The sequence below is a fragment of the Drosophila subobscura genome, chromosome O (assembly GCF_008121235.1).
Source record: "Drosophila subobscura isolate 14011-0131.10 chromosome O, UCBerk_Dsub_1.0, whole genome shotgun sequence".
NCBI classification, from domain to species: domain Eukaryota; kingdom Metazoa; phylum Arthropoda; class Insecta; order Diptera; family Drosophilidae; genus Drosophila; species Drosophila subobscura.
In genome coordinates, this window is record NC_048533.1 from 19,738,280 (window position 1) to 19,764,116 (window position 25,837).

The 25,837-nt window shown below is 46.5% G+C and overlaps 2 protein-coding genes across 2 annotated transcripts in view; one reads left to right on the forward strand and one right to left on the reverse strand.

The window, feature by feature from the left end:
* The first annotated feature begins 5,211 nt into the window (after window positions 1-5,211).
* On the forward strand, window positions 5,212-6,738 carry LOC117899164 (putative odorant receptor 85e). The gene is made up of 3 exons (XM_034809022.1): window positions 5,212-6,009; window positions 6,064-6,610; window positions 6,664-6,738. Exons 1-3 carry the CDS (start codon window positions 5,222-5,224, stop codon window positions 6,736-6,738), a joined length of 1,410 nt encoding a protein of 469 aa, XP_034664913.1. The 5' UTR covers window positions 5,212-5,221.
* Window positions 6,739-14,681: 7,943 nt separating this feature from the next.
* The window catches only part of LOC117898809 (dopamine D2-like receptor), a 56,661-nt gene continuing 45,505 nt past the window's right edge, over window positions 14,682-25,837 (reverse strand). The window contains exons 3-7 of the mRNA XM_034808461.1: window positions 22,282-22,514; window positions 21,856-22,084; window positions 20,299-20,437; window positions 19,858-20,235; window positions 14,682-16,617 (exon numbers count right to left, since the gene is read on the reverse strand). Coding sequence (XP_034664352.1) covers window positions 15,249-16,617; window positions 19,858-20,235; window positions 20,299-20,437; window positions 21,856-22,084; window positions 22,282-22,514 — 2,348 coding nt within the window. The 3' untranslated portion in view covers window positions 14,682-15,248. The remainder of the gene's footprint in view (window positions 16,618-19,857; window positions 20,236-20,298; window positions 20,438-21,855; window positions 22,085-22,281; window positions 22,515-25,837) is intronic.

The window sequence follows — 25,837 nt, forward strand, 5'->3', positions numbered from 1 at the left end:
TTCTGGTCTGGCTTATTATTAATGAGGAAAAGTTTTGCAAGTTTTCAATTAGTTATGCGCCCGTCCACCGTGGCCCGCCGGCAACGCCCCTCTCACGCCCTCTCGCCCGACTGTAGCATAATCAAGACAAACGTTGGCTCATAATAAAATATTTAGTTGGATTTCCCTGGCCAGTCCCATTAATTGACTAGCAACCAGCTATTTGTATAACAAGCCGAGACGTTGAATCCATTCAGGGCGGTTACGGCTGATTATGTTGCTCGGCTTGGCTCCCGGGCTCCGCTCCACTCTCGCCGGGCTCTCTAACTGAACCCGACAGCCTGCATAATGTGATTAATTGAATATCAAGGTGGCAGCCACCTGAATACGAGGAGCAGCAACGAGGATGGCTTTAAGCTGTACCGAGTCCAGCTGTTAACCGATGCAGTCAAGGTTTATATTTCGAAGGGCACTGCTCTCGGACTTATGACACTTGCAGAGCAGACCGGTGGCTTTCCATTGCGTTCCAATCAGACTATAATTTTTGTTACAATTCCATACGATTCTTCTTTCGACTCACGACCATTTTGTCTCGATTTCCCGCTAAGCCACAAAGCAGGTAACACTTGCACTGTGGCTTTTGGGCGTTAATTACAGTGAAACATTTAGCAAGCCGCCTGCCCGGATAAACATAGACACTCTCATGAATGCGCGTGTGTCTGCATGTACAATATGTGGCCAAGGGAAGGAGCTGGCTGGCTAATAAACATCACATTCCTAAAAGCCCGGAATGGCAGATGGGAGGTTGGCGGGATGGCAGGATGGGAGCAGGAAAACCGCATTAACAAGCAGCTGCTGCAGCACACAGATCCTGGGCGTAATTAAGTTTACTCTCATTTGACGAGACACGAGCCACGCGGGAACCCAAACACAAATCTTAGCTGGAAAACCTGGCAAACAAACCACAATATGGGAAAGCCCCGATGCCAGTGCCGACGCTGAGAGAAGCCGACCGCAGGCAGGGAGAAGCCAGACCCAGCCCCAGCCCCAGCCCCAGTGCCATCCCCAGACCCCATCAATGTTAATGCTAATTGTTATTGTAGTTAAAATTCTGGGCGGTGCGGGGCGTGGCGGTGTGTGGAGGAGTCGAAAGTGCCTGTCCGCTTACCTCAAATTGAATTAGACTCATATGTGGTCGTCAGTTGAGACAGTTTGCAACTTCCAAACTCAATTTGGCAGCTCGCAAAGTTTCCTGCACACTGACAAAATAAAACTCGCTGCAGCTCAGTCGGCCTGACTAGTGCGCCGTGCTATTTTTATCAGTGTAGGCTCAATGCTCACTATTTTCGGGTCGCCCAACTAAATCACAGTGAAAATAGTTAACAAAATTGCATTAACAACTTTTCTCCCATGCACTGCGAAATTGCTGTACAAAGCGACCAAAATCACAAAATGAAATAAATTTTAGACATTGTTGAGGCATGAGGCATTAGTTGAAGGGGCAGACATACTATGTACATATACTCATGCATAGATGTACATAAATATGTTTATATAAAATGCATTTTATTCGATCAAATTGTACTTCCAACTCGTTATTATATCTGTAATTAGGCGCTTAAATATTTTAGAGTCGTTTTCAGTTCTAAATTTCCGTGAAAATAATCACAATTAAACATTTTCATTGGAACTTTAAGCTTTTATGGCATGCACTTTTAAGCTTTTATGAATTATCTTTAAGTAAAACTAACTTGTTGATGAAGCGTTAACGAAATCTAAATGATAAAGTGAGTGTTTTATGTACTAACAACCGGAAGACAACCTGTGGATCTGAGTGCGGCTGACCAAAGTTAACAACTTTTTGTTGCAAATGAAAGTTCAGTGAATCAGTAGGAGAAGTAATTGAATATCTCAATAGAAAATGACTTAAAATAATAATAAAAAAAGCAAACTAATAATAAAGCATTAAGCACACGTTTAAATTTTAAATTCAATTAAATTTGTTTATGATTTTGCTGCCAATAAGTAGCTCCCCAAATAATTATCGCTGCGAGTTGTTACAATTTCGGAGTAGTTGGAATACCCCAAGTCAGCATTTTGTGCTTGTTACATCTCATATCAGATACCGGACACAACTGAAAGTTTGAAGTAAGTATACGACCGGCCCCTGAGGAGGCGGCCTGCGATCTTGAATGGCCTTGTGCCCTGCTGCGGAAAGTGGAAATGTGTTTCAACTCCGCGGCCCTCATACTTTTATGTGACTGGAGAAAGTTTTGTTGTTTGACAAATTGTTTTGTGCAGCCGCCGGAGGAAGTAAAAGGCAACATTCAACTGAAAACAAGAAGCGGATCGAGTTGGCACTGTTGGAGATTGGAGATGGGGATATGAAAGAGAACGAAAGAGAATGGAGACGTGGACGGCGCGGTGCCATCAATGTGTAATGAACGGGGGATGGGGAACGAATCGGAATCGGAACTGAAGTAAGAGCAGACTTTAAATCGCGAACAAGAGCAGCGAAAACAACTACAGCTCGTTCCCCCTTCCACTCCAGTTACCGCGTCCCGTTAGCGACCAAACTTTTTGCCACTCGCCCTGCGGCTGCACTGGCGCATAAATTAGCAAACATGAGGCGGGTGGAGCGCGTGACTGTCGGACCTGCGGCGGAGGAGCCTGCCTGGCACCGTGCTACGTCAAATGGCTTACTGATTGACTATGCTTCAGCCCGTGAGAGCTGGTGGTGGTGGTGGTGCCAACCATAGGAGAGGGCCTCTTGTCTGGCTGCAGCAAATTAGCGATGTTCATGTGGTCCATTCTCCGCCCTGTGCGCTCCTTCCCGCTCCAGTCGGACCTTTGCTGGCGAAATAAAAGCACTGACTCTCCCCGAAAAATTGGCAAGCGCAATTAATTAAAAAGTTTCCTGCAAAATGCAATTGGACTGAACTCAGCACGGGAAGGCGTTTGCCTGTCGGGAGTGGCCTTGCATGGAATGCGACGGGATGGGATGGGATGGGATAAAACGAAATGGTCGTCAGACAAAGCTCTAAAAACATTTTTCCAGCTGTCGAAAAATGCGCTAAATTGTTTTTTTTTTTTTGTTCCGAGTGAATTTAATTAAAATTTGCGCATACTCGTACGCCAGGTGGCTGGGAAAGCAAAACATAAAGCATTGGATTACGGATATGTGTCATGAATAGCCATGAAATGGTACGGCGCCACTCGTAAAATATATATTCTCAAATAGCTATGAATACAGATTAAAGTGAGCAGAGCTGGAACCATAAAAATGTCCGATCTGGCCGCAAGGAATAATTCTATGCAATCAATTTATGGACTGACATTTTCCTTTGCCATAAAAATGTTAAAGGTAGAAATTTAATAATATTGAATTTGATTTTCATTTTTCATTAGTGTACGCCACGTGTGACGGCACTCCAGGCAATTAAAGCAGCTAAATCAGATGCTAAAAATATTCAATGAAGCTTCATCTATGAGAGTAAATTGTACGTCTATGGCTCAAAATGTATCTGATTCCGGCAGCTGCGCTGTTTGTATTTTCTTTTCTCTTTGGTAATTTTCATAAAAATTATGCAGATTAAATGTGGCAGCAAAGTTTGCTTAGCCAGGCAAGTGACATTAAACTCCCATAAGGCGCAGCGGCAACAAAGATGTCTAAATAATAAAGGGAGCTGGCGCTGTTTTGGGGCGACGCACAAGTTGATTGAATAAATCACAGCAGGTAAATTTTCAGTTGGAACAAGACTCGACATGCGTGAGCACAGACTGACACACACTAAAGAGCTGACTAAAGAGCATACTAAAGATACGAGGACGAGTGCGAGTGTGTCTGCACATACTTAATGTTACTGACTTTGTATTGCACAGAGCCAGAGCCAGAGCCAGACTACACTCCAGGACCGGGCCCAAGCTCAGCGTTTTGGTGTAAAGTTTTCTCGTTTACAGGCTGGCAACAATCTGAAGTTCATGCCCATTATGGCAACAGTGTGTAAGAATTTCTTGAAATAAACCGAATCCCGGGTCCCGAGTCTCGGCCGGGCCAGCCCAGAGGGAATTAAATTAGTGTGCATTTATATTTGATGTTCGCCCCCCAAAACTTGCACACATTTTTGCACACGAGTACCACGAGGAGCATTTGAAGCATTCGGTGCGGTCTGAGAGACCCCTTCGTTGGTATTCCATTCCCCCTCCCCTGTCAACCTCAATGGCTCTTTAAATATTTTGTTAAATTAATTGCATGTGGCTGAGGTCTAATTAAATGCCTCGCCGGGAATTAGAAGCAAACGTACAAGAAATTTACATGATCACGACACGCAAACACCAGACCATCCTGGTGTGTTCCGCACGGTGAATTTCGCCACCTGTGAGGTGTGCAAAGTTCACGTGGTAATTAGCATTTTCTATGAGCCACTTCCCAGGCTTAGTTCCATCGAAGGGCACTTGAATGTGTATACACATTCGCTTTGTGGCATACATTTTGCTATTCAATAAATGCAAATTTTGGTGCAATTATTTCTAAGAATATATTCCCCCGCTAATTGCCCTCATTCGACGGTCAAAGGTTGGCGTATTCAATTCAATTTCCCATGTCCATTGAATTTTCCTATCCCGCATGTAAAAAGCTGCATAAAAGTATCGAGCGAGTCAAAGAGATTTTTGTTTGGGTCAAGTTGGAAAGTATTCAGTTTGCAGTTGGCTGAATCTCGCGAGCACTTGAAAGGCATATGTTGTAGATATATTTTATGCATAATTTTTATACCCGGCACTCAAAGTGAATGCGGATGGATATGGGCAGAAGGCAGCGCGTCCTAGAGCAGTCGAATTTCCAGTAATATAACACTGAGGCAATGGTATCTTTTTTGCTCATTTATGTATAGAAATATTGAAGTCTCATTTATGTTCCCAATTTTCACAAAGTTCACTCCATGCCTGTTTTGCTTTCTTTTTACATATGATTGTTAAACCTTTATCTACCTCTTTATCCTCTTCCACTTATTTACAAACTTTAAAGGTTCTCTTTCGCTGGTAATTTGGAAAGACAATTAAGCATTGAGTTAGCAAGAACAACATCGTGAAAAATGTTAATTATAAGCCACGCCTCTGCCGGCACCTTTGACACCGAAGGGAAACTTTTAAAAACTCATTAATGCATACATTTAGAGTCCCTTAAATAGGCAGCCGATATGCTCTAGATACGCACTTCGAAACCGAGTCCAAGGCTGGACATATGGCGAGTCTTCAGTTCCACGGCAACGTTGATGCGGACACCAGGTACGATGCGTCGTTGGATCCTGCGCGGGAGTCGGAATTGTTCGGCTTGCTGATGTTCGTGCAGCTGGGGATGGGCATGAACCCAGCTCCGAAATGGCCCAGATGGTGGCCCCTTTGGCTGCGGCCTGTGGGCGGGCTGCTGGCCAAGGCCTACTGCTCGATGGTGATCTTGACGTCGCTCCACTTGGGTCTGCTGTTCACCAAGACCACGCTGGACGTGTTGCCAACGGGCGAGCTGCAGCCCATCACGGATGCATTGACCATGACCATCATTTACTTCTTCACGGGCTACGCGAACATCTACTGGTGCGTGCGGTCGGAGCGACTGTTGGCCTTCATGGAGCACATCAATAGGGAGTATCGACATCACTCGCTCGCTGGCGTGACCTTTGTGAGCAGCCACACGGCCCACAGGTGGTCCCGCAGCTTCACGTCCACCTGGATCCTGTCCTGCCTGGTGGGTGTGATCACCTGGGGCGTGTCCCCCCTGATGCTGGGCATACGAACCCTTCCCCTGACCTGCTGGTATCCCTTTGATGCCCTCGCCCCAGGCACTTATACGGCAGTGTACGCCACTCAGCTCTTCGGGCAGATTTCGTGTGGTGTCACGTTCGGCTTTGGCGGATCCCTGTTTGTCACCCTCTGCCTGCTGCTGCTGGCCCAGTTCGATGTGCTCTACTGCAGCCTGAAGAACTTGGATGCCCACGCCAAGCTGCTCTCTGGCGAGACCATCAGAGGCCTAGGGTGAGTGGCCCTCTAACCATCTAGAGATAACTAACTCCAGTGAGTCCTGTTTAGCATTCTGCAACGAGACCTGCTACAGAGCCCCTCCACACGAGAACTGAATCAATATGCCGTGCTGCAGGAGCATCCCACAGATCTGTTAAGGATCTCCACGGGAGCAGGATCCCATCGTCTGGGGCAGGTGAAAGCTTTTCACGGTGCTCTCGTGGAGTGTGTGCGTCTGCATCGATTCATTTTGTACTGCGGCGCGGAGCTGGAGAACCTATTCAGCCCGTACTGCCTGGTCAAGTCCATGCAGATTACTATCCAGCTTTGTCTGCTGGTTTTCGTGGGAGTGTCCGGAACCCAGGAGATCCTGCGCATCGTCAACCAGATTCAGTACCTGGCCCTGACCCTCTTCGAGCTGCTGATGTTCACGTATTGCGGCGAGCTGCTCAGTCGGCACAGCGTGCGATCCGGGGAGGCTTTTTGGAGAGGCGGATGGTGGAAGCACGCCCACTTCCTGCGCCAGGATGTCCTCATCTTTCTCGTTAACAGCCGTCGGGCGGTGTATGTCACAGCTGGAAAGTTCTATGTGATGGATGTGAATCGCCTGAGATCAGTAAGAAGCTACAGCGACCATCACGCAACCTTCTGAGTGCCTTCTGCTTTCAGGTTGTTACGCAGGCCTTCAGCTTCCTGACTCTACTCCAGAAGTTGGCCGCCAAGAAGGCCATCACGGAGCCCTAAGCGGGAAGCGTTGCTTTTGCATTTTTGGTATTTATTTTTCACATTAAAACCTTGTCGAGCGAAAGCTAAAAAATATTTGCGTTCATTGTTTGCTTAACATTTTGGAACAGCGACAGATGTGCTCCATTCCCTTTCCCTGCCACTTCCTTCTCCACTGACTGTATATCTGTTTTGCCTTTGGCTTGTCACTGATAAACAGCCCTTTTCTTGGCAAATTCGAAAGGCACCCAGCTCAAATGTATAGGAACAGCCAGCAAGTCGATGTAAAGATACTCTTTAGATCAAAACAATGTGATCAAAGTGGGGAGAATCAGCTGGCAGGAACCACTTAGTCCCGCAATTGGGGAATTCAAACAAAGATACAAAAGAGACGGTTCAGGAAATAGTTTATGGTGTTTTTTCTTTCCTTTTTATTAGCCATTTCTCCATGTTCGATGTATTAATATTAGGTCTATTCAAATGTTATGTGACAAACCTCTCGAAATATTGTGCTTACCCACTCGAACTGGGACACTTTGACTGTCTGCTCGTATCTGTTGTTGGGCCAAGTTCTGGGGATTTCGGAAGTCGCCTAAGAGTTGAATTTAATTCTGCGATTGCACGCCGTACGCATATAAACTTATGGCAAAGTTTTCAACTCATTTGCGCTGTGGATTTTTCATTGTGTCACAGACACAAGCACGCACCCACATGGCAAAAAGTTGCCCTCTTTGTGTGTGCGTATTTATAGAGACTCATTTGTTTCAGTTTTTGCTGGCATCGCGCTTAGATGATTACCTTTTTGGTCCTGTGTTCTTTGTGCGATGTATTGTGCGTTTTTTGTGCCTGCGTTTGGCTTTGTTGCGCTGCGGAAATTCCTTTCACTTTCCTACTTCCGCTCCACGCTAACTACCTTTATGCGTGTCTGCTGGGGGCCAACAGCAGCACATTTATATTACACGATGATGGTATTTGATAAGCGCAATGCACACTTGAGCCGCCATTCCCCTTGATAAATGACTGGCCATATTTCCCTGCCTGCGCCACATTCAAGCAGCTTATCGGCCTTCGATGCCCATAATGAAACTTTAGATGGCCAAGACTTAAAGGCTCCCGGGACCAAAGGGAAACGGCAAAAATAATGCACTCCAAGGGGAAGATGGGCAGTTGCATTTGCTGGCCAGCCAAAGCTCGCAAATGGATGCTTAAGCTTGTCCAATGATCGGAACACAACGCGAATAAATCACGGCAAGTGCAACAATCTGAACATAATCCGCGAATAAATTGAACAGAACGGGAAGTGCGAATAATATGCATAATAAATATTTATTTATATTTGTAATGGTTTCTCCTAGTTCGCTGAACTTTAACCCGAATATCCGCAGAGCTAATACCATTTTGTTCACAAAACTAATTTATGTTTTAAACCGAGAAACAGTTGACTGAGTCCGAGCCCCTAGAAAGTTGAGCGGGTTGAGCCCTGGTTCCCTGCCTTTGGGCCAACAAATACTTTCTATGTAATGCCAGCATTCCATTGACAGGAGTTAGCCACAGGCATGGCTGTCAATGCCCCCCAGCTCTAGCCCGTCCACCCATTCTCCACGACCTTTTGGCGAACTTTGAAGTTGTCTCGTGAAATTAAATTAACACAAAGGCCGTGTGCCGTGTCAACTTTTTCGGCAGTCAGCTGGCGGCATTTTAATTGAAAGCAATCAATATACATAGGAAAATCCTTCACAAGGAGCCACGGCAGACAGCTGCTGAAAACTTTAAAGTGTTTTTGGCACTGGAGTATGGTTTCCCTTTCAACATTCTGCAAATCAAATGAGTAGCTGATGCTCTGTGCAGCGACATTCGACTGCGATACAGAGTTGGAGTCATGATGAAATGAGGCCCTGATTCGGTTCACACCCCAAACCATGGCCATGGCACCTGTGAAAATGTTCTACCCTCGGCAGGGACTGTCTGTCGACAAGGCTTTAATCTAATAAGGCTGTCAAAGGGCTTCGCCATGGCCATCGAGTACCTGCCGGCAAATTCGATTGTTGCCCTGATATTAAATTTGCATTTGGTTACGTTTGTGAGTTTTGGAATTGGAATTTAATTGCCTTCGGATAGTGCATTCTGTCATGTACGCATTGTTACGGACACACAACGGAGTCAGAGTCGGAGTCGGAATCTCCCACAGGGCTTTATGTGTGGCTGAAACTGTCATACGAATGGCAAGCAGCTCGACTAGCTTCTGGCTTCTGGCTGCTGGCAGCAGAACAAAGGACTGACACAGGAACCAAACAGTGCCACATATAATTTAGCATCAAAGCGATATGTGTCCAGTGTCCTGTGTCCTGTATGTGCCTGGGCAGTCGCTGGGTCAGGTGTGTGCGCGTGTGCTAAAGGCAGCTTTCACCTGCTCGACAATTTGTCAAGCGCATTCAATAGATCGCCCGGGGAGGGGCTGCTCTTTGATTTGCTCCTTATATACTGAGTACAAAGCTGGCTATTTGATTTCAAACGCTCTATTTGCTGCCGCTGCAGAATGCCTTCTGTCTGTGTGCTGGTTTCGCGTTAAAGCTGCTTTAAAATGTTGCGGAATTGCACGGCTTGCGGCAGCCAGAGAGCCAGCCAATCGAAATGGCCATAAAATGCGCAACAAGCTGCATCCAGCAGCAGCATCTGGAACATAAATCAATGCAATCAATGCACGCGATTTCCATTCCCCTTCTCCGTATGCACAGCCATGGAAATATTTTATACGTGCATTTGTGTGTCCCTTTTGCTGAAAGCCAAGGCCAGTTCCGGGTGTGCTGGTGGCTTCCATACCCTTTCTCAGCACAGATATACAGACATTTATGTATATGTAAGGAGCGTTTGTGGTTCTGTCTGTGCTCAGTTCATCCATGAAAAACTGGCAACCATTGAAGTAAATTCTCTCGTACATTCTCTTTCTTTTCAGTCCCTCTTCACATACGAATCAATCTTTGGCGTTAAATGGTAATCATTTTCCTTCCATGTCACAGTTTTTTTCTCTCTCCGAGAATTCGTTTCGCTCTGGGGCTTTTCCTTTAACAACTTTCCGCTTTGACTCACTCCTTTGGTGCGTAGTTTTTTTTAGTTCCAGCAAAACCTCTTTTGAACTTTACTTCACTTACGATTCCATTGTTTTTTTTTGTACAACAATTACTTGGTTAAAGTCTTTACAGGGCATTTCATCGTCGCTTTCACCCTTGCAGGATGTGCTTCATTCCGATATCAAAAGCATTTTAACGCCAACTGCGGCTGTTATTTTCTTTGTTATTTCGCTGATATGTCCGACCAATGAACAAACAAATGTGAATGGGTTCTTTTTTTCAGGTAGGACCGCTGCACTTTTGAGTGCCTTTCAGCTCTGTCCCCCCAACCGTGCCCCCAATGTGCCTTTGCATATGGCGAACCGCTGAAATATTTACCGAAAAAAAACTATTATACTCTCCACTCCCTGTCCGCCTGCACTGCTGCACACACACACACATACTCGTTTGGAGATTAAAAGCGCCTGAAAGTGCACTACAGCTGCTGGGATGTTTCCACTTCTGTTGACTGCCCCTGGGGGCGTTGTCGGGGCGAAAAATTCAAGTTGGCGGCGTTGTCGCTTCGCACAAAAAGCGTTTATTACAGTAACTTTTTCTCGAGTGGAGTGGCCGCGAGTGGTGGAGGCAGGCACAGGGACACGGGCAGGGACAGGGTTGGATCTGGAGTGGAGCTGGGGTCTGGGGCCAAAGGGAATCCATTAAAACGGCCTCCACAATCTACTCCGGGCAGGGGATTCCGTGCTACTTTACGAGCTCTTAAAGCTGCAAATAAAATTAAGAGACGCTGAGTAGTCGCTATTTGGGCTCTGATCACATTTTTTACGGGGTTCGCGACTTTGTTGGGGCCTTTTTTTCCCCTCTCTAAGCGCATTTCGTTTTTCGAGGCCTCTTGAAAGACAAATTTACGCGGCATTAGCGGCCACTAGTCCGGTAAGTACCCTGAAATAATTAGCATTTAACTTGTGACGTTAATGCACCAGGCCCGAATCCGCTTTGATTGGCCTCCCGCGGGGCGGGGCACCCACGCTGCAAGGCGCTCTCAGGGGAGGGGCAGGCACCAGTTCGTGGGCGGAAGTGGACGACAAAGTTTGTTGTAGTCTTGGCTGCCGACATGGACGCGGGCGGTGACATTTCAATTGCAGTTTTATTTACCCACTTTTCAGCTTGGAAGAAATCTATTTTTGTCCTTTCTCTGCAATTATTGAAAGTGAACTGAAAGGAATGGAACTTGGAATGAACGGTAGAGAAGGTCCTTGTTGAATGAAATAATAAGAGCAGTTTCTACTTCTGTCTTTGTCGACAAATACGTACCATAGCTAGCTTTGAGTAGATTAAAATGTATGTCTTTAATTAGCTACTGAACTTATTTAAAATATTTCTCGACATAAAAATGTAGTCAAAGTAGCCGCGACATTAAAATTGGTAGAAAACCTCATCTTTGAGTCGCCATATCCCCAAGGATATCCATTCTATCACCAAGAAGCAAAAATCCTCTGATAGATGGTACAATTTTCTTTCAAACTCAATTTGTTTTGTGGATATCCGCGCTGCAGATTCTGTGTAAGAAAATGTAGAGTGCAAACAGCAAATATTTTGGGGGCTTATTGCAAATTCCAATTATGAGGAAGTGATTTACTCATCGAGGCTTACAACTTAATTTGTGTCTCTTGCAAAAGTACTCTCAGAAAGTTCCTATTTGTCATACAGTGTAATTAGTGTAAACCTAAGTCTGTGTCCTTCGTGCTGATTGTGGCAGATGCCATATGGCAGTAAGCTTGATTGCACTCTCATCATTTTGCTCTGTAAATTGACCCTATCCCAGGGTATCTTAGCATCCGCAAAGTCTTTGGTTATATACTTATCCGCTGTGGTTCGAAAAGGACATCGTTGCTGACATCGTTGCCCGCTCAATGCTTAATTGAGTGGAATTTCACAGGGAAGTCAATGCGTGGGTGGGATCCAGACAGACAGAGAGACAGTCTGATTGCCTCCGAGGTTGGGGCTGAAAGGGGAGACCCACAGCAGTCTGTTGACGTCTTCATCAGAGTCCCATTCGATTGCCAGATCCCGTGGGAGTGTCAATTTGTGGCTGCAGCTGTGAACATTGTTCGCTGCGTGGGGGAATGAAACTCCGTTGCACTCTGGTGTAATGCACATTTAATAAAAAATCAAAAACAATCGGAATACATTCATATAAATCATAGCACGCTATAGCTAATATGTTTCACATATTTATTTATCTACGTTTCAGTGTCTTTGACTTAGTTTAGGAAGGATTCCGCTATGGCTATCATAAAATACACATTTATAAGAGCGAGGGGGATATGTCGCTTCGGGGTGTTTGATTATTCCGTCTTCTATGGCTATGGCTATCTATGGAAAAGTAGTAGCAATTTGAGCCATTCTTCTTATCGTTAAAATTCTTTGCAAGTTCGAAAATATCGCAGCAAGACTTGCTCCAGGGATGTGGAAACCTTAACAGAAATGCTCGCATTTATTACTCCTGGTTCTGCTGCTGGTGTACAGTATAATATTGGGGGAATACACTTAAACACACATTGATATCCGCGCGCTCCATCCGATACATCCATCAACCATTTAATCACATATCACCTCATTCAATCTTCGCTACAATCTAATCTAGTCTGGACAAGGCTGGATGGGCTCTTCGATTTGAAACACTTAAACTTAAGCTATACACGAATTAAACACAACTTTTATGCCCTAGGGTGTTGTTGTCAGGTGAAGTATGTTATGTACAGAGTAGTTGACTTGTCTCATAGCTCAGTTTACAATTACAGGCACAGATACTCGTAGAGTTTCCTCTGCGGTTGCTGCTCGTTAAATCTAGGACTACTGGTAAAAGCGTTTTGTCACAATGCTCCCCTTTCTGACTTATAAATAATATTACCATACATTGCACATACACAGATCAACGATCAAGCGTATCATTTATCGGTTGGCTACAACAGACAATACTGAAAAATAAATTCCTTCAATCAACGATATTTTGCATGTACTTAAAATTAAACTTCCATTTGCTGTCTTGCTTTAAATTCGTATTTACCTAAAATTACTGTGAAATATTTGCGCTGCATAATGCTTACGAGTAGCTTGCTGCAATGTCTGAGTATTTGTATTTTATCATTAAATATATTTCTGTCTTGCTGCCAACTTTTTAATAACACAAAATAATGAATGCACAAAGGTCTTGCTGGCAGGTAACATCGATATGGAAATTCGTGAGCCTATTTCGAGAGTGCAAATGGGAGCGGGTGCAGCTTTCCATTACGATTTATTGCAAAGAAATTTCATGTCACAATTTCATGCACAGTGCTTTTGTAGGGTATTCAGCGGGTTCTTATATGTATGTATGTAAATGTATGTACAGTATATAACGAGCATATGTGGCTGAAAGCGGAAAAGGAAGTGTGGAACTGTCTTTGTTGTTTGCCCTGCGGCCTGCCATTAAAGTTCAATGAAGTTCCTTGAGTGACACTTTGCGACCCACAGACCCAACGACTGCCAGCCCAACGGGGACCTGCTCCACCAATGATTCAATGAAGTGGAAAAAATATTTCCGCTGGCGATAAAATTGCTATAAATTTCAAAGTGCCGCCAGGGCTTCCTCATGTCTGTTCTCGGCAAGCCAGGAGCGCCTCCTACTGCCGTACAAGCACGGGTAAGAGTGCGGGCACGGGCAGGAGTAAAAGTAAAAGTTCAGGCGCTAAAAATTTGTCAGCAAAAAAAATGTACAAATTTTTTGGTGCTGTGAGGTGTCATCGCGACAGGCTCTTTGAGTGGCTGCCACTAATGGCGTCATTACCCGTCATCTTCCCATCACCGGGCGCTGCCTCTTCGCTGTTCGGCTCTGCCCCAGCGCCTCTTTGGGTACTTTGTAGCCGCCTGACGATCTGATGGCGCTTTAAACTTGGGGGAACTGAAAACTGAGAGCTGAAAACTTTCATCCCAATGGCTTTTATTATTGCTGTTGTTGCTGCTGTTGTTCTCCTGTTGTTGTTTGATGTCTTTTAAGCATCTGGCTATGGCTACGGCTACGGCTACGGCTACCACTCCTCATTCTCATTCACGGAGCCTCAAGGGTCCGGTCAAGCTCTTACGTGACCAGCTGAAATTTTTCATTTGCCCACAGAAATAAAACAAAATGAATGAACTTTTCAAATAAAAATAGCAATCTGCCTGGCCAACAACAAACAACACGCAAACACACGAACGCACAAACAACAAAAGTCACAAATTCCCCTGGATTTGTGTACGTGTCGGGTTCCCTAAATGACTTCGTATACAATTTTCATGCACATTTGCGGATAGAACATTTCACATAAATTCACGGCATAATTGCCTATTTCCATCGAATATCAACCGACCGCAGAGAGAGTTTTCAGATGAAGAGAATATTCAATACAAATATGTACTATACATCCAGGTGGAATGGAACTCAGTATCATGATATGCACTTATGAATATCTATGCATGGGGGAGAGGTATTCGCCTTTCCATTGCGCACTCTCTTCGAGTACATTCCGTTCCTCTTGCAAATAATTAATCAACTCAATTCTGTGTTATGTTTCACTTAAAGTTTCTCAGAATTAGGCAACAAACATGACGGACGGACGAAGCGTTCTGAGTGTTCCTTTTGCCCCGTTTTAAGGCAAGCTTTAAGGTCATAATAAAATGTGCTCCTGCCAAAAAACTTTGTAGGAAATAGATGGAAGATTTGCCAACAGATTTCAGCTACATTTATCCGAAAGAAGTAATGGAACTTCTGTCCGAAAAGCGAACAGAGAGAAGAGCAATCCTTTGCTACCAAAATACTGCTGCTCCCATCACTCGTATTATTCAGCCCAAACTTAATGTTCATGTTACCCGCAATGGGATAGGGTTATGTTTGCGGGATGCCAAAGTCTCTTGGAATTTGCAATTGATGAAACTATCTTCCCCGCTCCTTACACCGCTGGCCGGACATGTGTCTTCAATGGCATGCAAATTGAATTTGAAATTAATTAGAGCCACATAAGCGCCTAAGCCTCGAGGACATTAAGTCACACACAACACACAACACACAACACACACACACACACACACGCACGCACACACACTCAAGCAGAACAGACTCCGATGTGTGCAAGTATGTGCGAAGAATGGGTGTGAATGGGTGTGAGAGCGAACAACAAATTGTGTATACGACACGTTGTGCGGTGGACCGCAGACATAACGTACTGGGAAGCCTTTCCCTGGATCTGCAGCACGGGCTTATCTGCTGCTGCCCAATGGCCCCGTCCCCTTTCTCTTGAGGACGCCCGCAGGGGCTGGCCGCTGGCCGCGTCGTTGACCTGCGAGACCTGCGCCTTCTGGCGGCTGCAATGCAATGGACTCCTGAAAGTCCACGCTGGGGCATTGCTGAGGCTTCGTCTTGAGTTTGCCCGGCTTGACAGGCGTCTGCTATCTGCTCGGTCGCCAGGCGCTCGTGCTGGAATAGCGGCACAGCAGGACCTTCTTGAATGCCTGCCGGAAGACCTTGTTGAAGATGGTGTAGAATATGGGATTGACCATGGAGCTGGCATAGCCCAGCCAGGTGACCACATCGAAGACCCAATGGCTGATCCGCTCCTCACACTCGCCGCACACCGTGGGCAGCAGGTTGAGCACGAAGAAGGGCGACCACAGAATGACGAACGTGAAGAACACCACGCCCAGGACCTTGGTGGCCTTCTGCTCCAGCCGTATTATCCTGCCGTGCCGCGACGAGTTCCTCGAGATCACACTGGAGTTCCGGGAGTGGTGAGAGCGCACCGTCTGCTGCCGCTGCAGCATGCAGGGTGAGGATGTGGTCGCCCGAGTCTTTCCACCGCAGTCCGTGCCAGCCTGGTAGTTCATGTTCTGGTGGCTGCGCAGGGTGGCCGAGCGCCGCAGCGGCGTGGATGTGGTGGAGGCTGTGGCCGTCTTGGTCGGCGTCAGCAGCAGTGAGGTTCGCACCCCGCCGAAGCTGCTGCCCCGCCTGCGATGGCGACTGGCATCCCAAGTGACCACCGAGGCAGTCTTCGAGATGCTCAGCTTACGCCTGCCGGGGCAGGGCGTGCCCGGAGCGGCCAGGTAGCCGCTGCCATCGCTCTGGACCGTCAGGGAGCTGCTCTGGTTCTGCGCAGAGGCAGAGTGCGGACTCAGGGTTGAGCCACCAGAGGGCGGGACTCCTACTCCTCCTCCACCTGCTGCAGCAGCTGCCCCTGGCCCGGCTATGCCCGCACTCACGCTGGAGGTCAGCGCCTTTTTGTTGCCGCTACTGCAGAGGAGCAGCTCCATTTCGCTTGGGGAGCTACTCACCGCCGTTGTGGTCGTGGTCACCCGGAAGGCTGATGAAATGATCTTCACCTCGGCCGTCTTCACGCAATTCTGCAGCGGTCGATCGCCGAAGTAGGGACACGTGCACACGGAGGGCAGCTGCAGGTAGTCCGACTGGTGGCTTGTGCCTCCAACGTGGCACTGCTTCGCCTGCGGTGGATCCAGCTCCGTGTCCGAGTGACAGCTCTTGCCCTTCGACGTCGATCTCGACTGCTGCTCACTGTGCGCCGTGCTGTCCTCCTCTCCGGCATCGTCATCGTCGATGCTCTCCTGCACCGTCGTGTGTCTCGTGTAGAGCGCATTCTTGGGCAAGCTGTTGTGCCGCTTGTGGCGCCTCAATGTCGCCGTTGGTGTGTCCGGATCCTCATCCGCATCGTCGACGCCTGCGCGGCGCTCCCGTCCTGGTACCGCTGACGAGGCCCGACGACGATTCTTGTAGGCTCGCAGACGTTGCGAAAGCTGAGAGAGAGTGCTGCAAGAGCAAAAAGAGTTATAGAGCTGTCAGATAGGGTATGCAAAATGGGCAAGAATAAAGTGTAATTATTGTGCCAAGTGGCTCCGAGACAGTCTCTAAGAATCACTTTCAATTCGGTGCAGCTGCCAGCAGTGTGGTAATACTTTTAACGCAGAAGCTGCTTAAAAATTGAAAGCCAAGCCGATTAGCTGTGAGAAAAATCTCTAATTAGAGCTAAGGCGCTGGAACGGGCAATCGATTAGAGCTTAAGGTATGGCAGAGTCTTGACTCGAAATTATCGCTAAAAGCTTGTCAGCGATTTCCATTCGGATCCACGGAAACGTAAATGAATCAAATTGGGTGCAACTCTAAAGCAGAAATGATATGCCTCCGTTGATGGATTCTCGAAATTGGTAGAAAACGGGAAAGATGGAATTATTCCTTGGCTAAAATCTATCTATAATCACTTCCCTTAAAATATAATCCCATACCTGCATTATGCCACATTACATTAAAGCCTTAATATCAGAGAACGAACAGCAGGAAGAGCTTCTAATACAAACAACTAAAAGCATACTTGAGAGAGAAGTATAAATACGAAAGGAGTTGGCACAGCTGCTTCGGACTGAGTCGTATAAATGTTAACCACAATTCTAGTTAATATTTGACCCTCTTTCTTAGTATAAAAATCTTACTTCAACAATTTGGACCGATGCAAATGATGATCGGAGACAAATAGATTTGAAAATTGAATCTACCAACCGGAAAAGTCCTTTAAAATATATTTCTTTACCTAGACTCTGCTGGCTTGTTCTGCCTGAACATTTTAATTAAAATGTGTCCAGAACCAATTGGCTAAACTCCTTCGGAATGGTACGCAGAAGCCGTAGCCCAACCCGTAAGCCAACCCGTACTCAACCGCGCGCTTTGTGGTCACCGGGGGTCTGCATTCCCCGATCTGGCGTTGTTTCACGCCGGAGGATGAAGCAACATTTTTTCATGTTTGTTCTTTGTGGTTTCCCGCTGGGCTGTGCAGAGTCTGTTGTTGCTGTTGCCACATTCCTGTTCTGAAGGGGGTGCCTTCGCCTCTCCTGGCAGGCGCTGCGGCCTGAGCTCATTTTGCATTCATTTTAATAGAGCGCATAAATTTCCACGTTGCGGTTTTTGTCTTGCTGCCATGTTGCTTTGCCAGCAAATGCGCTGAAACTTTATTTGGCAATGGTGGAGACAGGGCAGACAGGAGACGGATACTGAGATGGAGACTAAGGCTGCTAATGAAGGCGTTAGGCAGACACAGGGAACGACAGGGGCAAGTGCAGGGAGCGGCAGGCCCCAAGAAGATGGTGGAGGAGGATAAAGATGTCAGCTCATTATGCAGCCTTCGCGTTTTTGATTTGTTTGCACAAGACGTGCGCATAAATTGAGATGCGTTGAGACAAGGCTAAGCGAGGACGATGGCGATGGAGACATGGAGGAAGGAGCGGTCCAACTTCCCATTATGCAAGTGAAACAAAGCCGGCTGACGCCAAGTTTTGATATTGTTTCAGCCACAAAGGAATTAAACAGCTGCCAAGCTCATCAAGACGTTGCTGCAGGCTCCCGACGGAGGCTGCCGATGCCAACTTTAACACACACACTCAGCCCGAGACCTCGTCTCCGGCCGCCCCCAAAGTCACTTCCGGCGTTGTCATTGTGCGAAAAAAGTGCCGAAATTAGAATCCTGGCAGCTTGAGCAGCCGAAGCAGCCACAGAAACCAAAGCCAACATCATTTGTTAACTTCTTTGCGGCTGTCAGAAGTGCATGAGGCGACAAATTTTCAAACAATTAAGAGGTCCCGCCCATCCCCCAACCCAATCCGTCACCCAACTGCGCCATCGACCTCGTTCTGGTCTGGTCTGGTCTCCTTGTTCAATGCAGTGCAAATCCACTTTGGGCCTCTGGAGCGCACAAAGAGCAAAGCAGAAATAAAATCCATTTTATTGATAGCGCAAACTCGTTCAACTGTCAAGCAAACTGGCAAATATGAAGGCACAATACGAGTACCCCCCAACACCACAGAACCACTAACACTGCCGCAGAAAAGCGCACAGTCAGAATGATTCGTATTCGCACGGGGGAGAGGAGAATATAAGGAGAAGAAGCAGATTGGGGGCTACATTTTACCCAAATTTAATGCGCTCAGATGGAAATTTATTGGCACTCGATTCAAGTCGGGATATGGCTAATATTTAAATTAGAAATATTCTTTTTTCAAAGGTTTCTTAAAGGTCTATCTGGGACTTCAAAAATCAGCTTTAAAGACTCTGCTTGTGCGTTACTTTCTGAGGTTCTATTAATTTTATTCTGCGTAACTTAGATCAACGCATTTGCCTCAAGGAATTTTCCATGATAAGCGATTGCTGCTCTCATTTACACTTCACTGCCCACTGCCCTTTCGTTCGATCCGTTGGGATATTCCCCGGAACAGCATCAAATGCTTGCTCTCTGCGATTCCAATTTTGTAATTGAATTTCTTCGGCGCATCTCTTATCCCAACATAAGCCAGTCAACTAAAATTAGAAAATTAATGAGAAACACATTTAAGCAAAAGGCCTCAGCCTTGGAGTTGCTGCTGGGACTGGGCTGGGAAATCACTTGAGCAGCTCAAATGCCAAATAAAACTGGAGGCCCGCCCCCTAAGCATCAACAAAGAGAAAACAAAAACGAAAAAACGAAAAAAAATTAATTATTACGAAAAATTGCACAAGTCAAAAGCGGAAGGACAATAAAAGGCAACGCCGCAAAAAGGAGCACACAAAACTAAGAGAAGAAAGGCGAAAAGTAAACGAGTCACAAAGCAACGAAAACGAGAAGGACTTGAGGTGAGCGCCAGCCCTGCCTTTTGGTCACCACTCACGGACTCGGACTGGAACGGAGATGGGCCGGGGACTGGGACTGGGACAACCCAGTGACCAGAAAGGATCACTCGAACAAAACGGTTTGCTGGTGGCAGCTGTTTGTCCTTTTGACAGGCGAGGAAACGGAAACTTTATGTTTTCCAAAGCACTTCCAAAAATACGCTGGCCAAACTGTGGTACATTTTTATAATTAAAGATTGATGTGATTAAAGAACTGACTCAAAAGCTGTACAGGGTATTCCAAATTCGACGATAATCTTATGGCCTCTTGTTTATTTTCATTGCTTTAATTTGTCGCGCCTTTTGCTAGATCCCATTCCAGGCAATTAAAAATTCAATGGGCTTTCCCTTGCTACTTACCCGTCGCTCTGGTCTCCTCCCAGGCGGCTGCTGGCCAGCGAGTTCCGGGTGCTCTCTCGCTCTATTCCCAGGGTTGTGGTTGACAGTCCCAGAATTGTGGTTCCATGCCGACCCTTGGGCGAGGTCTGCTGGTGGTAGGCGCCTCCGCCTCCGCCTCCGCCTCCCTGCAGATGCTGCGGCTGCGGCGACTGCTGATGGGTTGCATAGCGCTGGGGGCTGCTGGGGAACTGCAGGTGGTTTGATATGGAAAATTCGGACTTGGTGGGCGATCCCGTGGTGGATGAGGAGCCCACCGACTCGAGGCCTCTCGAGAGCTTCAGCATCTCGGCTCCGAACTGATGCAATGCTGTCATTGTGGTCGGCGTGGGCTCTTTGATGCTGCGTGAGGTCATAACAAATGCTATATATTCAGACTGCCGGCAGGGGTGTGGTAGTGCTCACCTGGAGTCGGGCAGCCAGAGCTCGTGGTTGTCCAAAGTGCTCAGATCCGTATCCGTTGAGTTGGCCGAGTGGGCGTGCAGCACGGACGAAGCGTGACCTGGGCCCGGCTTTAGCAGGCGGCGCCAAGTGCAGCGTCGTTCTGGGGGGGAAGGGGGAGAGGCAAGAGCACAAAATGCACAAAAGTCACAAAATGCGCTAATAAATTCGCACGAGTACACAAACCAACACACTCGTACTCCCCCCCCCACCCGACTCCCAAGAACAATCTACAAAATCTCGCTACGTGCCTGTGCCCGTGCCAGCCGCTCTTTGCTGCAGGGATTTAGCTTAAAATAACTGCCCAAAAGCCAGCTCCCCGCACACCCCACACAGCACGAGTATGTGTGTACACACACACACACACACACACACACAGAGGCTCCACTCAAGCGAAAGGCTGCCCGTGCCGTGCCCTTAAACGCTCGTTTTGGCCCCAACACGAGTGCCCTGCCAATGCATGTGATTCCAGCTGCAGCTGCAGCTGCAGGCCGCATCGAGAGTACATTTAATATTCCTATTGCGCATTGGCTGCTGGCACTCGAAGCCCCCTAGTCCAGCCCCAAATACCCGTGGTTGGCCATGGGCTGGGTGCTTACTGTCCTTTAGGTGCTAACTGATGGGATACAAAATGGAGCTGAAGTAAAGCCATTTAAAGCGTGGACAGCCCTTCCCTTAGGAACGCACTTAATAGCGCAGAAAGTCCAAAATTCAATGTGCTGTGTGCTTTAAGTTGATTTAACTTCGAGCTGGGAGAAATTGCTAAACATTTGAACTCACAGAAAATGCCTTTTTGTGGGTGGGAAGTTCGATTGCAGGTAGGATCTCCTTCCGCAAAAGCTCATGAAAGTCATCAATAAATATGGAAAACCCTTGCGCCCTTGGAAATATTTCCAATTGAACAGGATGATACGGGAGTAGCCCCCATGCGACCCACATCAAAAAGTTTGCAGCTTGAAACTTCGAAGTGAAAACAAGTCAAGCACCTCTGCAACACTCTCGCACGAGCCATTTGCTATGGTGGCTTTCCATTTGGGGCACCTCGAAATTAGCTATCTACACATACGAGCACGAGTATGCATAGGCTGGATTTCACTTGTACGAGTGTGTGTGAGAGGGTTGCTTGTGGGGGTGTGTGGGTGTGGCCCTTGTCCGCCCGGTTCAATGTCGATTCTGTGTGCATTGCTGCGGCTTAGCCCCACTTTGCGTCACACCGCCCCAGTCCGCCTTTTCGAATTCATGGGATACGGATACTGGAAGTATCCTCACAGGGCTGTGCATTGTTTGTCTACGACACCTTCTCTGCTGCCAGCCCTTTTTCGAGTGCCCTGCAAAGTTCTTGGCATTGGCACAAAGAACAACAAGCAAAAAAAGTGCAACCAAAAAACGAAATGCAAATTTTAGGCAAACTGAAAATCATATTAAGCCCCAACCCTACAACCCTGCCAGGGCGCTTCGTGGCGCTTGCTTTGTAGCCACCCAAGGCAAAAAAAAGGAGGAAAAAAGGGTGTGGAAGCTTACCCAAGGCTGGTGCTTGGCCCAGCCAGCCGCTGGCCCAGCCGGGTGTGGCGGCGGCCGTCTGTTGGCCACCGCCCAAGTTCTGTCGCTGGCGGGCCAGCAATCGCACGGTCAGACAATATGTCAGCAGCATCACGCCCAGCGGAATGTAGAAGCAAACAATGGACCCGACGAGCTTGTACACTGGATCCGGTATCTGGCAAGTCCCATTCACCAGCACTGAGGCATGATTCTGGAATCAAATGAAAGAAGGCACAAGAGCAGAGAGGAGAGAAGAGCACAAGAGAAAAGCGGAGTGAGCATAATGAAAAGTACAAGATGTACAAAAGATTTGCGAGTAATTAGAAGCGCGAACATATTCAACTAAACATTCTTAATGGATCAAAGGCGAACTTTAATTACTTTAAAGGCTGGAAATTCATCACTCACCTTGGAGTACATCAAGCTCAAAGGCAGACTCATGGCAATGCTCAAAAGCCACACGAAAACAATCTTCAGAGTGACTCTTCGACGCGTTTTGTTCCGACCAAATCGCATGGGGTAACGCAGCGATAAATAACGGTCCACGGAGATGGTGCACAGATGCATTATGCTGGCCGTGCAGAAGAGCACATCCAGGCAGATCCAGGTCAAGCAGTGCTCGGATCCCAACGGAAAGTATCCTGTGGAAAAAGAGGTTCGCTTTACCATATATGTATATTTGGGTGGACTTGCCCCTGACTTATGACACCATAAAGTGGCTACAATATTTTCCAACTACATATAAGCCATGGGCATACCAGTCTATTGTGCGGGACGATATGAAACCCAGCCAGCAATGCAGTCCAGCTCCAGGGTACCAGCTCCAACTGTCGCCTGGCCATTTTTATTTAATATTTCTTCGTTCTTTTTCAGCTCATATTTTGTTCACTACTCCCCTGCCTCTTCAATTGGATGCTGCCAAATGATATTGCCCTGGTGCCCCAGCGGGCTTATGCAACATATTTGTGCCGCCCATGCGAGACGATAGTCGAGGTCCTGCTGCTTCTGGCCAGCTCTGAGGCCGTTGTGGACATCGTTTTGCGCAGCTGTTGGACGCCATAACTCAGCGAACTCAGCTCGCCATGTATGCCAGTGCCACCCATAAAAATACAACTGTTCCGGGCTGCGGCCAGTGAGCTGAATCGAGTGAGTGATACTCAATGTTTGCCCTGTTGTGAGCGGGATTTGTCTCCAAAATCGGGCTTAAGGCAGCTCTTGGCCATGGCTGGATCGATAAAAGTGTCCAAAGCAAAAGGGGGACTGAGGCTCCGCTTGTCCATCGGTCAAAAATGAGTGTTTCTTCCTTCCCATTTAACCAATTTCGAAATTTGTAATAGCCGGCTTTGACAAATTGAGTTAATAATGTAATCGAGGACTTACCCATTTCTCTCAATTTCCATTTTCCCAGCTCACTGCGAATGGTAAGCCTCGGGGCACCAGTATCTGTTGCATGCCACCCCCTAGCACCACCCCTCACTAGCATCCATAAAGCTTTGTTTATGGCCAGGCAACGTTTGCCACATGCCCTAGGCCACACCCCCACCCACAATCGGATTCCATAGGCGCTTAAATTGCAGTAATGATTCCTGTGCCGAAGACCGAAAAGAAAATGTTGCAAATGACACGGCCATTGGGCCTGGCTGAAAATGGGACGGTCCCAGACGATTTGTGTCGTAAGCAAAGTGTCAATAAGATCAATTTGGAGAGCAGACCATACGGCTGGGCCTTTAAAAGGGAACCCAACATTGGCATTGAGCAAATTTGTTTAAGCTGAAAGCCTGCTCGGTCCAAAAAGAAATAGGGGAGCAAGTTAAATTAAATGAAATCTGGCTTTGGCCGGGCAACAAAAAAGGGAAACTAAAGAACATTTTCTGCAGGAACCTGAGATTCGGGTCGGTCCGTCCCCCCGCTCTCTTCCGGATGCGCCGCCCTTCCCCCTTTTGCACCGACTCAACGGACAAGCTGAGGTCTGACCGAGGACAAAGCTTTTATTTGAGTTTTTGTTGCCTTTCTTTTTGTGTTTTTTCGGGCGCTTTTCTTCCTAAAAACATTTCAACTTACAAATGCGAAACAAATTTCAAACAAAAGCGCACAACTTTGCTGTTCCCCGTGCTGGAGTCAGGGTAAATAAATTTGTAGCTGATTTCTTTTGTGTGGATTTCATTTTTGCATGCCCGATGGTGGTGGGTGTTCTGTGGGTGGGTGGGTGTGTGGGTGTGTGTGGGAGGCAAACGAGTCCTCATAAAACTAAACTGAAACACAAATAGCCGTGGAGGCTGATGACGAGCAAAGTTGGCGGGAAAATGACTTGGTAAATGAGTTGAAACTTATTTAATTTGTTGTAAGTTTAAGTGGATAGCGAGAGGGATTCCGCATCTGTTTCCGCTTCTGCTGCTGCTTCTGCCACGCTAATGATTCGTCAGCATTCCAAATGAAGTGAATGACAAACGAATGTCCACCAACCAAAGCTTCGTGGGTCGGTGTGAGTGTAACTATTGTCTGACCACTTCCCCCCTGACAACATCAGCTTTTGTATGAGCCGGGGCCATGCCAAATATTTGAGCATTTTTCCACGTTGGTGAACTAAAGCAAACAGTTATCGCAGAGCGCCGCAAGCGGTCAAATCGGGTCAGAAAATGGAGGAAAATCGAGGGAACATATGATTTATGAATGGACAGCCGATCCCTTCCCTGTGTGTGTGTGTTTTTCTGCTTGTGTGTGTGTCATGTAATCCTTTGTGGATGCCATTGTTGTTGCAGGGCATCGATTTCGGTTGTGGCTCCGGCTCTGCCTTTTACTCGCATGCAACTCAAGGCACAGCATAGCATCCGTCATCAATTAGAAGCATCAACATTTATGTATCTTTAATGTTTGCCCACTAAATGAGCACAACAAGAAGGGAAAGGGCTGGCCAAAAAGGATTCGGGGCTTTTGTGTGGTTATCTGAATGATCTGAGTAGATTTTCCCCATCAAAAGCGTTCTTGGGAGTACAATGCGAAAAAGGGGGAAATTGAATGAAAAGGGATTTTATGAATGGGATCAACCTTATAAATAATACAATTATTAAATTAATAATAGCTCTGATTTATGATCTAAAGTGACAGATGGATCACAATTCGTATTCCAAAAGTGAAGTCTCCCTTCCACAATTCTTATTCCAAAAGTGAAGTTTCCCTTCCAATGTTTATTACTTTTCTGCAGCTAAAAAGCCACCGAAATGGCAGGAAAATACAATGCAATAACATGAAAATAGAGAGAGTTGCTTTTAGAAAAAAGTCAAACGAAATAAAGAACAGAAAACTAAGAGTAACATTTAACGATTCAAGAAAAGAATTTTACTCACATAAAAATAAAGAAATAAATATGTAAGTATAAATGTAGGCGTATCATACAATATTGATTGAATGCAACACCTACCAGTGAATACATAAACATGTGTATAATCCTGCGGCTTTGAAAAATTAAAAATAATTTCAAATCAAATATTTGGCAACAGACATTCCATGGAAAAGCGATGCGAGACTTCTACGTTTTTCCATGGCTTTAAATTCAATTTGTTTTATGATTTGAAATTATTTGGCAAACAAGCAAACAAAATAAACATCGGCATAAATCCCAAACCAATCAAAAGTGAAATATCAAATACCTGTCACCAAATAAAACTCACACAAACATTCGAACATTCAACCTCACATAAATGCGCACCCAGAAATAACTCGAACACAATCCAAATGATTTGTGTCAATAAAAAGGGCGCGCGGTAATAAAATGCAAATATGAGAAAATAAAAAATCATTGGGCAAAGACTCGAAAATTGCTGTGATTATAAAATAAGCCAACCCAAACCGATTCGCTGCTTGGCGAGGATATTGCTCCACAAGCCAGCAACAATAACAATTTCCATGGCAAAACTCAGAAATGAGAAGGGCACAAATGTGTGTGTTGCGGAGGCTCCTGGCTCCT